Source organism: Vidua macroura, chromosome 14 (assembly GCF_024509145.1).
Source record: "Vidua macroura isolate BioBank_ID:100142 chromosome 14, ASM2450914v1, whole genome shotgun sequence".
Classification (NCBI taxonomy): Eukaryota; Metazoa; Chordata; class Aves; order Passeriformes; family Viduidae; genus Vidua; species Vidua macroura.
In genome coordinates, this window is record NC_071584.1 from 17,503,850 (window position 1) to 17,521,906 (window position 18,057).

General features: G+C 39.9%; 1 protein-coding gene across 4 annotated transcripts in view; it reads left to right on the forward strand.

Moving 5' to 3' along the window:
• The window catches only part of DACH2 (dachshund family transcription factor 2), a 247,527-nt gene that overhangs the window by 194,189 nt on the left and 35,281 nt on the right, over nt 1-18,057 (forward strand). For all 4 annotated transcript variants that reach the window (XM_053990141.1, XM_053990143.1, XM_053990142.1 and 1 more), the window contains exons 6-7: nt 6,761-6,896; nt 9,310-9,390. In XM_053990141.1, the coding sequence (XP_053846116.1) occupies nt 6,761-6,896; nt 9,310-9,390 (217 nt within the window). The remainder of the gene's footprint in view (nt 1-6,760; nt 6,897-9,309; nt 9,391-18,057) is intronic.

Here is an 18,057-nt window from a genome sequence, read left to right on the forward strand (position 1 = left end):
AATGCTTTTAAAAAATACAGCATTTTTATTTTCATATTTTGTAATTCCTTGAGAATTTCACCCCGATGCACTTTAGAAACTAATCTGATAAACTGAGCAAAGCATTATTTGTACAGTGGGATCTAGACATGCAGTAGAGATTCCTGAATCTCCTTCTCTTTGAGTTTTGTTTTTCTCCTGATTTTGTGGGATTGTTAAGGCATTTGTAAAGGGTGTATATGACATGATTTTAAATTCCCTGAAGAGAGTACAGATGGGCTGTGTAATTATTGCTGAGAGGTGCTATTTTTCTGTGTGCTCTACAACTCACATTCATAATATTTACCTGACAGCCAGAAAAATGTGGCCATCTCAGAATGCTCTGAAACACTTCTTCTCACAATAGAAACATTTCCCATTACAGAATTTCTAACATCAGTAATTTCATATCTCTCTGTGCATTCAATCCATTATGAATTGTTTTCAGAATAGGGCAACATTTATAAAATAAAGTTTCTCTACAATGTATGTGATTTTTCATATTGTTGGATTTATTCTGTCCTGTTCCATAGCAGACAGCTTATTATGTTGGAGGTGTGACATGGGAGACACAGGAGTTTGTTTGCTTCTTAGAAGGTTAATTTTTGTAGCTGTATTTGAGGTGAAGGAGGAGTGAGTGTGCAGGTTTGGATCTCTTTATTCACTGATTCAGAGAAATTACTCTGCTGGGAGATGTTCAGATCCTTTCAAATTGCATTAAATACCCTTCTCATCTCCTCCTTCGGCGGGAGGCTGTCCCTCTCCCTGCAATGCCAAGAGCACCTGGCTCCTTACCACCCTTATTGAGAGGTTTTAAGCATTGAAAACTTACTTTAAACTTCCAAGTGGAAAAAAAAAATCCAATCAGAAACATCTCTTTTTGCAGAGCTTGCAAAGGAAAATTGTTAGGCCAAGCACATCTAAGCTCTTAGTTCTGGCTCAGATCTCTTTAGTATTAGCTTAGTCATTTGCATTTGTCCTTAATAACTGATATGGCTCTAACATAGATGAGGTAGAGCATTTTCATCATTAGTCCTGGGAGTGCCTTTCCTCCCTTCCATGGCAGCACTGGGTGACACAATTCAGGAGAGGGGCACAAGTCCCAAGTTTTCACCGTGAGATCCTTTCCAGCTTCAGGCACTGTTGTGCTCTCAGATGGAAAGTAAAACATCAAGATCTTAATCCAGGAGTGAAGGTTTCCATGGCTGTCCCAGTGACTGCTAATTTAAGAAATGGGGAAGAAGGCAGCTCCTGTTTGGCTGTTTCCCAACACCATCTGATTAGCTGCACTTCTCTGTTTGGCTGAGCAGCTGGCAATTAATGGATTGATAGGAAGTAGTCACAAGGTAATGGAATTAGTGAGTGAACATCTGGTATTAAAATCAGTAAATGTAGGAGTTTTTTATGATTTCTTAAATTCTGTGAGAAAATAATTGCCAGTTGACTGCAACTGAAACAACTGTATGTACACAGTGGGAAAAAAAGTGCATTTTAAATGGCAAAGTACATATTTTAGGCGAATGACTTCCCCTATACACTGCAAAAGATGAATGGGATCCAGCTGGCTTTCAGACACACAGATCCTATCTTGGTTTTTAGACCAGCTGTTTACCTTGTTCATCTCCAGTACCTACAGCAATCACAGGTACTCTAAGTAGCTCAGAAGACCAACAAGTCACTCCCAGTCTTTGTGTGTGCTCATTTCCAGGGTGGAATGACTCAAAATCCAAACCAAACTGCTCTTCTCTAGCCCAGAAATGGCTGTGACCATCCTAGTTCTTGTTGGCATCAGTTCAGGTGTAGCACAGCTCCTGCTTCCTGTGGCAGGGGTGTTCTTTTCCTTGGAAGGGCCTAAATTGAGTAGTCCATCAGTTAGGGACTGTAAACTTGAGAGCAGTATTAAAAATGTGCTGGTTACGAGGATTCAAACAGCATTAGTATCAAGTAGGGTCAATTGGAAAGAAATACATCTTATTATTAGATAAAAAAGGAAGTGTTAGCAATTCAGTTCATTGCTGACTGGAATTGTGAATTGTGTTAACTTTTCTTGTTCTTCTCACTTGCTGAGGACGGGATTCAGCCAGGGAGGGGGGAGCCGAGGTAGCTCAGCAGGGAATTGGAGCTGGAGACTCTGCCTGCCCATCCTGGCTTCACAGACCCCTCCAGGGAGTCAGGCTCTGGTTTTTAGTTTGTTTTCTTTTTTATTTTTTCTGTGTAGTCCATTTTGAAGATATGCATGGAGATCTGGCAACCACTGGGAGGTTGGGGTGTGGCACAATGAAGATCCCAGTGTGCAAGTTAATGCTGGGATTTTTTTCTGCTAGTTCCTCTTGTTTTTCCATCATGGTCAACATCAGAAATCTTTCTTACAACTCTTGAAAACTCTAATGTAGGCCTAAAACCAGTAGAATCTCCATTTTACCTTCCTTTCCACTTCATTAGATAGGGTGAATTCCAGCCACTGCAGAGCCTTGTAGAGTAGAGAAGCCGCACCTCAATTAAATATGAAATATCAAGATAAATGTGTGAATAAAACATCGAGGACTCAGACAAACTTCCAAAACCTGCTTGTCAGCAGTGAAATGCCACTAAATCCTCTAGGAACTCATTAATAGATTAACATTTGGAAGAGTAATTACAACTACATTACAACTAAGAATAAAGAAAAATAAAAAGGAGAATCTAGCAGCATCATTTCTCTAAACTCTTGACATAAAAGGAAGATCAATACTATAAAAAAAAAGCAGAGGTAAGGAATTAAGGTCAAGATGATTATGTCAAAAATAGGTAAGCTGTTCATATATATTTCAAATAAAACTACTGTGTAGTATTTGCTATTACTGGTGTGGACTACTCCCTCACAGGGGAGGGAAGAGGGATATTGAGCTGAAATCAAGGATCTGTCTGGAAATTGGGTGAGTTCATGACTTCAGTGCCATTAAGCTAAATCACAACTAAAATCAACAATGTCAAGCTTTGTAGCTGCATTTTCTGAGGCAGAGAAGGACACTGATTTTTAGTGAGACAAATATATTACCCTTCAAGAGGATTAAATACTGGAAAAGTCCTTTTTGAGAATTTATGTTACAGCTCTGTAAAGGAAGGAAGAAAGATGAGATAAAGTAGGTACCGTAGGTAGATAAATAGGTGAGATCTTGAGAAGTATTTTCATTTTTCATAAAATTCTCACAATCTGTAGAACCCTTATGTATAATTCATTCAATTATAACCTGGAATATTAATCTTGCACATTTATGAATAGGAATAAATATAAATGGAGAAAATATTACTTTATTTGGGAATGTTGCTTTATTACTGTGAGTTTACCTAGTGTGTGACCAGGCTGCTCTGCAGGATGCAGGGGGAACGGAGCCATTTTCAAGGGGAAAAAAATTACGAAAAGTAACAAGGTTGTAAAATACATAGATGACAAATCAAATGAAGTCATCAATGTGTAAAACATAATGTTAAGATTTTAGATTTGCAATTTTCCTATTTAAATGCCCTCATTGATTTGTTACAAATACTGTTAACCCTGTGTTTGGAAAATGGTGAGGACATTATCACTTGTGTTCTCATTTGTAATAAAATAGATTAACTTGCTGTGAAATTTTAACTAGGCTGAGACACAACAGTAGCTACCTAATGAACCAGAGCACATTGCTGTTAAGTAGCTAAATAGATGCATACTGATTACAGGACTGAAAAATGGATCTGTTTACCAGCAAAAGAAGAGTCTGCTCATAGCATTATTCATTATAGGAGGGGAAATTCAGCATATTTCCACATAAACATTTAGAAATGGACAATTTCTTGATCCATATGCAGCCTCACATGGTAATACTCCATCCTCATTTGGAGCATATATGATACAAGGGGAATTTCAGCTCCTTTGTTGCTTATAGGGAAAGCTCTGCATTCCCTGTGCCTGTACATTGGTGTAGCTGGTAAGACATTAGATCAAGGAATAATCAACTAATTCTCTTAGAAAGTGACTCACTGTGTGATTAAGATGGACATTATTATTTGACACTTCTACTTCTGCCTGAAGATTTCAAACCAAGACCCTGAGTCTGAAGGCAAATTACTCCTAGCAGAGATTATTTCATAGTGAGAGACAATGGGAAATACAGTTACCAGAAGGAGATGGAATACTTTGCTTTTCCAAATCATCAGCTTTTGAATTACTCAAATAACTCCCATTTAAGATGACATATATGGCTGTTTGTGTGATATCAAAGTGTTAATTCCTAGTCATATTTGTTCATAGGGTTTTTTTGCAGAACAGTTGGCATGTCCTCTCCTTGGCTATTCATTTTCATGGTTGCAGTAGACAATGAAATTTACTTAAACTATGCACTCTTCTGTAAAATTAATCATTTCAAAATGATATCTTAATTGTAAATTGAGTGCTCTTTGTGGTTAAAAGAGAGGAAATAGTGCCAAAGAGGACTGTTAAAACTGAAATCCATGCAAATGAAATTGCAGTCAGAGTTGTAACCTGTTAGCAGGAACCTGTTTGGATGCTATTATTTGCACAAAGGTAAAAAACACACAGGATTTATATGTGTATGGTTTGTTATTTAGGACAGTACTTTTTGGGGTAAGAGTGTGACTTTTAAAATCAACTCAGTAAGCAGCACATCCACAAAGTCCCAGCTCCCTTTTACTCATCTGTTCATCTCTGCAGCCTCCAAACCCTCTCTTTTGGAGGCCAAAAGGATGAAAACACAGGAGAGTTTAAGCTCAGTGACTTGGACCTTTTTTTTCCTCCCACAGAATATGAAAAATCATTTGGATAAAACAATTCAGTTTTCAAAATCATAAAAACTTTTGTGACTCAATATAATAGACTCATATCTGTTAAATATTAGCATTAAAAGTCTCCCTTTCAGATCTGTTAGTTACTGTACGTTCATTAAATAACAGATAATCAGTGAAACTGATCCATTGAGGATCAGCAGCTATGTAATAGATACACATCTGTTACATGGCTTTGGGGCTGGCTTGTTATTTAATGTACAATAACAATCCTATTAAAACCAGGTCCGGTGCCATGTCCTCAGCTGGTGTGGTTGGAATAGGGAAATGCTATCCCATGCTCTGAGGAGGATCCAATCTCCTGTTCCCTTTGCATAACTCTCAGAAGTACCTGTAAATACAAAGATGAGATGGGAGAGGGATGGGTTTAATGGGTAACAGAATATTCTTGTTGGTCCTGCTGGCGGTGTAATTAATGAATTGCCATGATACATCCAAACAGCAGCTTTTGTATCAGGGATTTATAATGGAAAAACTTCGAGGAGCCACCGTGTGCTTCCCAAAGCTACATTATTGATTCAGGCTCCCACCTAGAAAACTGCATAAAAACTTCAGGTGCTAGTGAGTTTATTTTCCAGAATACACAGTAAATTGCTACCAAGGAGCCAGATTGAATATTCCTAATGAAACATCTTCAGAATAGGTTAGAAAGGCGGAAAGATTGCAAAATTCCTTTGAGACAACTTTCCCAGATGAACTGTAATTGTGATTTTTAGTGAGGTGGAGGCAAGTGAATCTCTTTTTTTAAAAGAAGGAAGTTAGATTTCAGTTTTGAGTTTGCACAGGAAGCAGCTGATTGCCAGGAATGAGGGCGACTCCAGAGGTTCAGTTTCTGGAGTTCTGTAAATTCAACCATTTTTTCTCATTGGTGTCTCCCCCTTGGAATTACAACTTGCAGGACTTGGATAGAGGTGTTAAAACAGAGGAGGCACTTTAGAAGAAAAATATCTGGAGTAACTCAGGCCCTGATTGTCCCTTTCAGTACATTCTCATTTTCTCTTGGCTCTGGGAACAGGAATGAAGGGCACTGAATTTTTTAATTAGAAGTGTGTGTGTGAAAACATTGGGTTGAGAGTATCTCAAGTGGTCTCACAATCTCTTGTCTTAAGGATGAATTTTTACTTATTCCTTGTTTGTCTGACCTATTCCTAAAGATTTTTACTGATGAAAATTCCATGGCATCTTCAGGCAATTTGCAAGTATAGATACACAGAAATACAGAATTTAAATTTGCCTCTTTTTTTTTATTTTTTACCTTTTTTTTTCCTCCTCAACTCAAGATATATATATATTTAAATTAGAGGTTAGTATCAAAGTTTCTTGTGCAAATATAAATGTGACATTTTGGAAGCAGATTCTTGTTTTGGTTAACCACTGGTGCTTTTCATGCAAGAGGGAAGTTCTTACCAGAGCCGCAGTATTTATCTCTTATTCAGGTGCTATCCTGAGAAGATACTGATGCCATTTATTCAGGTACAGATTCTAGTTACAAACTCACAAGTACAGGTTCCAATTACAAATTTGACTGCAGTTAGTGACAGTTCAGTCCAACTGTGAATTGTTTATTTGAAATGTGACTCATATATGGCAGTCTTACTACCTGTCAATTAAAAGTAGTTTGTGAAAGCAACATGAAAGAATATTCTATATGTTCCTATGTGTGAAAAACTTAAAACGTAAAAAGCTGCCAGCAAGAAAAAGGTGGCAAATGATCAGCTAAGCTCAGACACGTTGTTTGTAGAAGCCGGTGTTGATTTTGGCTGTAGATGACTACAGTGCTCTTAGACACGAGTTCTGTTGGTGTTTACCTCAGAAACACCATTTGTTACCATTACTTTTAAGCCAACCTCACTGTTTTAGTTTGAACCTCGGTGAAGCCTGTGGATGAAAGGGCCCAGCCTTGCTTTGCTTCTGTTTGCAGGAGAGGATCCAGGACAGCCCTTCCCCGGCGCCGTCCCTGGAGGACAGCCAGCGGCCCGGCAGCCACGCGTCCTCCCACCCCAGCAGCAGCGTGTCCAGCTCCCCGTCGCAGCTGGACAACACCCCCGACAGGATCGGTCAGTGCCGCGGCCTCGCTCCCCTCGCAGCCCCTCGGGACGTTTCTTTGCTGGGAACTCGCGGGGAAGCGCTCGCTTGCTGCAAAATTCACCCCAGTGGGTTTTTAATTAAGTTCATCGCTCAGCAGAGCCCAGCCCCTCCTCTCGGGTTCCTCCTGTGCCAGTATCCTCTGCACAGAGAGATCACCTCGTACCTATCCCCTGCACAGAGGGATCACCTCGTACCTATCCCCTGCACAGAGAGATCACCTGATACCTATCCCCTGCACAGACAGGTCACCTCGTACCTATCCCCTGCACAGAGGGACCACCTCATACTATCCCCTGCAGAGAGGGACCACCTCATACTATCCCCTGCACAGACAGATCACCTCGTACCTATCCTCTGCACAGAGGGACCACCTTGTACCTATCCCCTGCACAGAGAGATCACCTGGTACCTATCCCCTGCACAGAGGGACCACCTCATACTATCCCCTGCACAGAGGGATCACCTCGTACCTATCCCCTGCACAGAGGGACCACCTCATACTATCCCCTGCACAGAGGGATCACCTCGTACCTATCCTCTGCACAGAGGGATCACCTCGTACCTATCCCCTGCACAGAGGGATCACCTCGTATCTATCCCCTGCACAGAGAGATCACCTCGTACCTATCCCCTGCACAGAGGGATCACCTCATACCTATCCCCTGCACAGACAGGTCACCTCCTATCTATCCCCTGCACAGAGGGATCACCTTGTACCTATCCCCTGCACAGAGGGATCACCTCGTACCTATCCCCTGCACAGAGGGATCACCTCGTACCTATCCCCTGCACAAAAGGATCACCTCGTACCTATCCTCTGCACAGACAGATCACCTTGTACCTATCCCCTGCACAGAGGGATCACCTCGTACTTATCCCCTGCACAGAGGGATCACCTCGTACTTATCCCCTGCACAGAGGGATCACCTCGTACCTATCCCCTGCACAGAGAGATCACCTCGTACCTATCCCCTGCACAGAGAGATCACCTCGTACCCTTCCCTGGTCCAGCCACCTCCCTCGGCGTGCTTGGGTAGGGAAGTGCTGCTCAAGGCATCTGCCATTGAAAAAGAGCAAGATATCTTTTTCTTTGCATGTGTGTGAGGAAAGTCACAGATTATATGATGACTTTTTTGTTCCAAAAACCTCCTTGTGCCCACACATTCCTTCATCACCTCGAGGCTGAGGCCTTTCTGGCTTTTTTGGTCTCTCCACCCCAGCTTTCACAGCCTGTGCACTATCGATTAAAATGCTAATTCCGTCTAGAGGAAGTTTAGATCCTATTCTTGGTGCTTCCAAGAGGGATCTAGGGCAAGTCAATTAACATCTCCTCACGTCAGTGTGTGTCAACACATGCTGTCTCCTCATGGCCTGGAGCCCGTGCAGGCATTGCTGAGCCAGATTTAAACCACAAAAGCCGTGCGCTCCGGGTGAGTCACTGGAGAATTCCCTCCCATGCACAACCTACTCCTGGAATTTTGCAGTTCTGACCCCGGTCCTTGCAGCAGCACCACAGCACTGCCCAGCACAGTGAATAGAACCCGGATTCTTTGCCTAAAGCTGTGCACACACAGGGCAGAGACTGTAGAGTAGATTCCCCTCATTTTTTTTCCTGTGTGAAATAAGGCTGGAAATACACAGGACTAGAAACTTTTAACTCCCTGTAGCATCAGTGAAGAGACTGTTGATGTCTGTATGTAGAGATCTAGTGTTGTAAAGATATGCATAAATACTTTTCATTACCAGAAATACAATGCTTTTTGCTTTTGAAATTATAAAAAAAGCTCTCCCTAAAACATGCTGATGAAGTTTGTAACAAGTGTCCTCCCTGGAATAACTGTGAAGTCTGTCATTGGTGGATTGCAGAGAAGGAAATGTTTTAATCAAATAAGAAAAGGAAAGAGGCATCCTGAAGTCATAAACTGCACAGCTCTCACCCAGCCTGCAGGTGTTAAGTAAAGAAATCCCTTCAGCACTGAAATGTTGGGGGGTGTTTTGCTGTCACCAATCAATTTGGGTTATGATCTGGCAATCTGTGGTTTTTATTAAGTTTACTGCTTTATAGATAATTACTAATACTTAAATCCTTAAATGTATTTTTCCCCAAAATGGTTTTTGTGAAGTACTTTTCCCATTAATTAATTAATTTGAACATTTCAGAAGAAATCACATTCATCTCAGTAGTAATTTGTGTTCTATCTTGGTATCCTTGTCCAATAAACTTGAGCAGATTAGCTTTTACTGCATATTTTATTTGGCTATAAGAGTTAAAATACCAAAATATCAACCAAGAGGAAATCTAATTTAATATTTTCTTTTCTCTTAACATTTTTTTACTGACAGTGTTATATAACTGTGCCCTCTATTTTTTTTTATTTTTAGCCATGCTGACCAACAGCAGGGAAGGAGAACTCATTGACCAAGAAACTGGGGCCAGCCTAAAAAAAATACAAAAGGAGAAAGGTAAAATCACAGGCTGTTTTCCATCTCAGGCATTTAATTGCACTTATTATGTGTTTTATTCCTTTTTCTCATGTTCTGCATATGCAATGACATTATATTACTAATTTAAGAGAACTAAGTGCTTAATTGCAATGAATAATGTATCCAGTGAACTCACATGGAAGTGTAAGCAATGAGAACTTTGCTTCTCTCTGTTTATATAGCATGAGGGTAATATTTTGCAGGTCTTTTGGCTCCATTATTTATGAAGTTCCAAGCAAATATTTGATCAGTCATGTGGTATTGTTTGTTTGCCTTCAGGGGATGTGTGTGTGGACTGCTCTGATGCTCTGGGTGAACAATATCATTTTATATTGTCTCTCCAGTGAGGGCCAGCAAGGGAAGAGGTGATGTTTGGCCTGGGGGAGCTCTCCTGTAGGCAGGGAAGTGCTTCCTCTGCTGGGCTCTCCTTGCAGAGGTTCTTGGGTGCTGGAGAAGGTGAATACTCAGGGATTTATTCTGGGAAAATACTGCAAATATATGTTAAGGGGGATAGTGAGGTTTTAGGGGGAAAAAGATGTGAAGGGAAAGAAAGAAAAGGAAGAGACAACGTAAGCTAAATGTAAATCTACTGAGAATATTTATCATCATAAATGAAAGCACAAACTGATTTATATTTTCCTTTAGGTCATTTTCATGTATTTTCAGAGAAAACTAAAAGGCAGGCATAGACAATTTTATGGGCTACTCAGAAGAGAATTTGGAGCCCATCCATGCCCTGTGGTTCCAGAGTTATATGAAATTATTTGAGCGGTGTCAGGGTTTTGTACAATCCTTAGAGGTCTGTGACTGATCCAGTCATGGGTAGGAAGAGCCTGAAACTTCCTCCTTATATTTTGTATTTCTGTACTCAACTCTCCTTGAAGACAGAAGCTGTTTTCTATTCACTGGTTTTTCTGGACATTTAAGCACTTTCCTCATGAACCCCAAAAGAGCCCTTCTCTGCCATTCTGAGGTAATTTTCTGTCTGGATCATCCTGCTTAAATCCTTCCCTCTTGACTCCTATTGACATTTACAGAAAGTTACCAGCCATACCTTCACTCCTAAGATTTAAAAATTACATTTCTGTGGTAATTGCATGGTGAGTATTTAATCTAAGCCTGAAATGTAGTTGATTTTAATTCTGTTGAACCGTGCATGGTTTCTTGCCACATGTTCAGTCATTTTTCAGTGAAACAATTCAGTGTCCTGTGGGGTTCAAAGATGCAAATCAAGTATTTCTTGGTAGTAGCAGTTCTGTCACTCAGAATGGATGAAGGAAGGTACAGTTTAAAAATCTGTAAAAATAATTCAGAAATCCCCAAAGCAAAAATAATTGAACCTCCACCACCTGTGAACCCAATTCCCAGGCTCCTATGATCATTCCTTTTAACATGGATGAAATCACAAAGATCTGATGCTAACAGTTTGTGTGCCATAATCCTCCTTAAGATTAAAGTTGTGTAGGTTTATTCATTTCCTAGTCTACGTTTCTGCATAATTTCTTTAATTGATTAAGTACTGGAAAATACGTCTTTATACATGTGTTAGTTCTGCATGCACTTAGGGGATGTTTCTAGAATTAATTTAGTGTTCAGACATCCACCTGCATCAGAAAAAAGTGCTTCGAGATCATGAGACATTTTGAAATATTATTTTAGAGACAGAACAAAGTTTCTGCTTTTCTGCATGGTCTGCAGATGTCAAGTTTTTCTCAGAAAATCTGAGAATGAGAAATTTATTTTTTGTCATGTACAGATGTGATTTTTCAAGTCATCCCAAGACTCCAGAACCAGAACCTTTTGATGACATTATAGTGGGACTAATACAGAAATTTTAAAGGCACCAACCTTTATATCCAGGATTCCGAGCTGATTTTGCATTGATCAGTGGGACAGACCTATAGTGCAGTTTCTGTAGGAACCACTGGGGTTAGTCCTTAATGATTTGCCCCAATCCTGTGTAAATTCTTTGTTCCTAATACTGTTATTGTTTTCTCCTGTACAATTATTTTGGATTCTGGTGCACCTCAGTTATGGTGAGTGTTTTAGAGTCAGATGTGGACAGTGTGAGGAGTGTGATCTGTGCTGCCTTGCCCTGCAGAAAACATCCATCTAATTTGTATACAGAGCAAGCTTTGTTTTTCCAAACCTGCCATTGCTCTTACCAAGGCAAAATATATTCACCATGGAAAAGATTTTCAAAGTTATTAAGAAGGAATGTAGTTAAAATAAAAGTATCAACATTTATTAAGTATGACAAGTAAGCGGTTTATACAACCGTGGCAAACATATGTTTTCACATCTGTTTTGAGTAATATCATCATGATTTTAAAAATGATTTATAGCTCTGCAGGCCATAAAATGCCAGCTTTGCTGTAAGTTGGAAGTTTTCAAACAACAAAGAAATTATTGAAGGCATATATTGAACGTGTTTTTGTGTTATACACCTTGACATAACTTCACAAAGCCGAGCTCTCTACAGCAATTAAGATAGCAACAATTGAAAATTAATGAACTCAAATTTATCAGGAACTCAAATTTATACTCAATTTATAAGGAACTCAAATTTAACTTATAAATTTATCAGATATAATATATCTTAATGATAATCTTATCATTAAAAAATTATTAAAGTTATTATAGTGATTATAGACAAAATATCCCTCAGGATACACAGGTTTTGTTTTCCATATCACATTTTAAGTGATCTCAGTAACAGACAAAAATGTGCCACTTTGTTCTCATCAAAGTAATTTCAAGGTAATTAGGGCTGAGGAGAACATGGCTTCACAACAGTGCTTCTTTAAAATACAGTTAATAAGAGCTTGTTGGAATTCCTGTGATTTGTTTGTATGTGTTGGTGGGCACAATTTCCAGAATTGGTGTTTGTCTCACTGCAGAGCATTTAGAGCCCAGTTACAGCCATACCTATAAGCTTTTTGAAGGAGAAATGCCATTAAATCTCAATTACTCTGCTTCTTTTCATCATACTTTTAGAGGAAATATGGTCAGATTTAACATTAGAGGGCAACAAAGTCAAACATCTTTGGAAGTCTGCATGGTTTGGGGTCTTTTTATATATATAAAATTGTTTTTACTGCATGGATTACATACAGTACTATATTTTTGTCAAATGCCTTTTTCTGGCATGTTACACCAGCATTTTGTCTGTGCATCTATTTCTGAGTGAAAACCACATCAAGAGTAATCTGCACTTTATTTTGAAATCACTAGTGCAAGGAAACAGTTACAAAATTCCCCCTAGAACACACAGCCCCACATTTTACCTGCACAATTACTCACAGAAACTACACTTTAAATTCATCTGCTTCAATACATATCCTGGAAAAAATCTCTATTGTGTGGGGTAGGATTGTGTTTGACACAGCCCTGTATAGGCTTTTCAGAGAGCTCCATATGAATTCTGGCATTAGGGAGGTGAAATGAGCCAGAAAAGAATTTGGCCGTGCCTTCCAGCCGGATTTAGATGCTGGTACAATTATTCTGTTTGACTGCATGACAAGAAATATTTCAAACTCCTCGCACAGGCTGGAGCAGTAAAAGGCACTGGCCCAACTCTTGCCACAGTGAAATCAGTGGGGATGTACAGGATGTCTTCAGTGGGAACAGTTTGACCAAAGCTTTGTCTTATGGAAGGTTTTTCCCCCAGCTCGTGCTGCTGGTTGTTATCCAGACATGGATAGCATGTTCACATGGGCTTTGGGGTGCAAACCAGAGGAAAATATTGTAGGAAAATTCCATTAATGACCCGTGTTGTCAGACTTACCCACTGTTTGTGCAGTCTATGAGTACAAATAAATGAGAAGGGGGCTTGGCCTGCACTCCCAGAGCTGCCTGGGGGCAGTGCTCCCTCCTTCTGCATCTCCAGAGCCCAAATCCAGGCTGTGGATGGGGCTGTGTCCCATGGCCCAGCACACAGTAGTGTCCAAACTCTGCATCTGGCAGCTCTCCCTTCCCAGTTCATTAAAGAACACCTTTTCCTTTATTGCTTCAAGGAAAGGGGAATTTTGCATCATTTCTGTCCACTGAGTGAAATATTTTCAGATGGCCAGAGACCACGGTAATGAAAGAATAACCATATTTATTTATTGGATTTCATTAGCAGAAAAGAGGGTTTATGCTGTTTAAATTAATCACTGCCAAAGGACCGGGCTACTCAGGATGTGAGGGGAGGAGAATGAGCAGGTGCAGAACACCTGAAACAGCAACAGGCTGGTGGGGGCTGTGCTCCAGAGAGGGGACTTTCCCAGCAATTAATCTGAAAGCATCCAGATGGAAAAGGGAAGGAAGGAGAAGGAGAACAAGGAGCACGAAGCTGAACCACAGGGTGGCTGTGCAAAGTGTGCAGGAGGTGCCAGCACCTCACAGGGTCTCTCTGCTGGTTTGGTGGGTCAGCACTGGCATCTTAAAGATATAATGAGGAGAAAAAATCTGTTTTCTTCACAAATGTGTTCATGAATACATGAAGAGCTCCCCAAATTAGGAGTGAAACCATGTCCATTGTGGTGTCTTAAGTGTGTGTACCACAGACTCTGGGGTTGTTTGATCAGCAGTGGGTTCAATAATAGTTCATGAATTTCAAGGTTTCTTTTTCCCAAAACCTTGAGTGACATGTGCAGTGCAAGTGTCCTCTGGATAAGTCAGAGGTATTTTTACATTTTCTATCCTCAGAGAATACTGAAAGATAAGAAGCACAGTGCTCTATTCTGGGTGGAGGCATTTTCCACAAGTGTTTTTTTGTTGTTAAATTTAACCTGCAAACGAACTGGCAGCTGTTAAAAAGGTGGCCTAATAGTAAATGTGATTGTTTGTCAGTCAGTCAATCCAAAAAAACCCAAACCCATAAAACCAAGGCAGACTCTATTAACACTTAGATTCACAAAATGTAAATAATTAATAAAGGTAAAGCTTTAATTTTTGAAGTGTCTCTACTCATGATGTTATGATTGTGTGCTTAACCATTGCTGAAAGATTTATAAATATAAAGGCAGTTATGCAAGAGATGCTAGTGAAGTACTCCAAGGTCACGCCTTTTACATTAAGTTTATATTAGAGCTTTATTTGCAGAATTATTTTTAGGAATGCTCTTTTTCTGATGAGTAAAATACCTACTTCATAGTAATCCTGGCAGATGGGCTAAGGCAGTTTCTTGCATTGATATATAATTTATTAATATGTTTTATTTATTAGATTTCAGTTATTTTAATGTATCGCTGTCTAAACACTACAAATTATGAGTCTGTATAAACACGGTGAAATAATGAAATTTTCTTTACTGAAGAGGCTTTGAAACAAATTTTTAGTAAGATATTCATGTCAGTCTGTGCAAGAAAATGGGCAAATAAGAGGGAGATCAGGTAGCTACTCTTCAGTCAGTTGTCTCTTCAGGGACATTCCCACTTTTCCTCCAATACTGTAGTTTGATGTAGGTTCAACTGAGCTATATCAAATTTGAAAAGTATAAGAAGAGGAGAAAAATTGTTGATTGGCACCCATTGACCTAAGAAAGTTTTTGGATTAGGCCCAGGAATCTTTTCCTTAGCACTGGTCTTAAACCTGACCCGCTGGATGCTCTGCTTGGTGTTAGCTCTGGTGCAAAGTCATTAACCCGAGCCCTGCAGCTGGTGACATTCTTAATGTCTATAAGTTTGCCTTCAGTCCTCATTCTGAGCAGTAAGAGGTGGACAGTCTGTGTCCTGAGAGGTTGGTGAATGTTTTTGTCATTCAGAAATCCTTGCGATTTTGGGGAGTGCACCAACAGGGTTCAGCCTCCCCTGCCTGAGCACCAAACCTGCTCAGGGTCACTGTGCTCCTGCCTTTGTGTGCCCAAGTGTGCAACTGTGCACACACAGAGGAAGAAAGGCATAACAATACAGATAAAAATTCAAGTTAGTCATAAAAATTGGTTAATTGGTGACTTTTGAAGTTTTGAGGTATTTGTGACTGAGGAAGACCTTCAAGAAATTCACAGAAGCTGCGCTTCATAAAACACAGTTCTTTCCTGAGGGTTCCTACCAGTGAGCCAGAGTTTGTCCTGCTGCCCACAGCTGGATGTTCCAGATCAGTGAAATGCAGAGCTCATGATTGTGACAGCAGTGTGTGCTCCTGCTGTCAGAAGAGCAAACCCAGCACTGGTGGATGGTATTTTGTGTAGCACTTTTTGTGTACTCAGGGACTTTTTTTCTAATTTGATCTTGAATGTCTGAGATGGCTCTGTGGAGTGTGTCTCTTGTGTAATAGTCACATTAAGATGGCAATTAAGGGCTCTGTCTTCCCTTTTGTGGAGGACTTGCTGCCCAGAGGCTTCTGGAGACAGCAAGGCTGAGACAAAACTGTACATTAAGGTTCATTCCCAAAGTGGTTTAGAATGTTTAGTGCATTAGATTATTCCTGATAATAACAAGTAATAAATCCTTAGTGAACTTCTAACCGTAACCATTCAAGGATTCTGTGCATAAAATAGTGAACTAGCCTCAGAGTGGAAGTAGAAAAAGATTATTCTAGATGTGTAGTCATGAAACCAGAATAAATGTGTTCTTCATTATACCTCAGACATTGTGTTGAGTTCCTTTGATGAAGTTACATGAATTCTTATTAGCAGAGCTGATAAGGGCCCATGTGCTCATCTCAGAAGCCACTGGGGCTGCAGATTGCAGGAAATCAGGTTTCATGTTTGATTGGTGGGGCAGAAGGCACCACTCCAACACTTGGACTGTGTATAGGATTTGTATGTCACAGCCACAGTTGTTTCTGGGGATGGGCAGTTCTCTCAGTAGGTTTTTCATATTTTCAGCTGTCCTTTGGAAATCCATCATCGTGCCTGAAAGAGCAGGAGCCCCCAGTTATAATCAGTCAATATAATTCCAACTGTATTAGCTCAGTTTGTTACAGCCCCGTGCTGCTAATGCCAAGGTTTTTAGGGGGATTTTATCCTTGCATGGGCTTGAAGAGTTGGACTTGAAGATCCTTGTGGGTCCCTTCTGAAGATTCCCAGCTGTGAATATCCTTCTTGAAGCAGGATTGATAAAAACATGGAAGGAGAGACAGCTGTGAACTCTGAAATTGGAGGCGAACGAGTACAAACTAGAAAGAGCGATTACTCCAATACAAAATTCCCCAGCACACTTCTTTGGTCATGCTTGGCCTTTCCATGTTGGTATCAAAATACCAACTGATGTATTTTTTTCTTTTATTTTGTAGTCAGTGTGAAAGTAGTTTCCAAAGCAGATTTTTCTTCTAGTTGACAGAATGTGACAGGCTATAACAAGCAGTTTAATAAATAAAATTCTGCTTCCAGGTGTATTCTGAGATGTTATAATCTATAAAACATGCTGCAGTTTTGAATCTGTCTGTTTCACCCGTCACTGGGGCTGCTCTGTGATATTTTGATAGTTGGAGCTGGCTTGTGTGAATTTGCTGACATATCCTGTGGCTGTTTCGGGAGCGTGTTGTCAGCGAGGGGATCCAGAGCTGTACAAATTTCACTGACAGTTCAGTGGAGAGCCTCTTGTGCTGTGCTGGGAGATGCCTTTTTATGTGGAATATGTTGGATGATGGAGCATCTCCAGGAGATGGCTGAGCTGGAGCAGAAAATAGGATGTGTGTGTGCACTTGCCTACTCACAGAGGCCAGAAAATAATCATTGTTCTGAAAACACCATGTTATTTATACATCTGTAACCTCCGGGGATGTTTTTGATGCTGTCCATGAGGAGACTGTATTTGTTATTGTTGTCTTGGTTTTTGTTAGTTTGAAAGTCTAGAAATTGACTGTAATGATGGCACCCTCCAGGCAAAAGTGTGGAGAGAGTCACAAATTAAAGGAGTCACCAGAGCTGCTGTTTGACTTTTGACATTATTGTCATTATTGTCAGTACTGTCGTATGGCCTTTGGCACTGGAGGCAGGAGGGATTTAGGCAAAAATAGAGTTGGAATTGCTCTATAAAACCATAGATCTATATTTATGCTTAAGTATATTTATATTTATATACCATCTATATTTATATATACTGAATTTTATTTTAAGTGATGTATTACAAGAAAAGAATAATACTTCTGTAAAATCACCAGCAACAATAAGGTTGTTAACAATAAGCAATAACAACAGTAAGGATTATATCATGACATCATTTCTTTGTATAAAGCTTTTGATATTAAAAAAAAAAAAGAAAAGAAATCCACCAATATTCAAAAACTAATTAATAAGTTCCTTAGAGACAGTTCTCTTGTTTCAAGAATGGTCATTGTTCATTTCTCTCCATACACACGTGTGGAAAACTCAGCAGAAAATGAGTCAAGTATTTCTAGGTTAGGGTGTGATTCACAATAAGAATTCTCTGTAATACACAAGATAACTTCTCAGCATCCTGATGAGTGTTCTGTAAACATCACTTCCTGTATGGGCCATATTAAATACTGTATGGAGCAGGCTGGAGCATTCATTTTACACAACTAGCAGCTCATATATCATCAGTCACATAAAATACTGAGGGTAAATGGTCCCAAGTATGTGCAAAGTATGATTATCTTTCTGGAAGAGGTGTTGCTAAATTGGCAGAATCAATGTGAGGTTTTTTCACCAATGAGGGCCAACCTCCACAGATTATGAGGGTTAATAAATTGTAA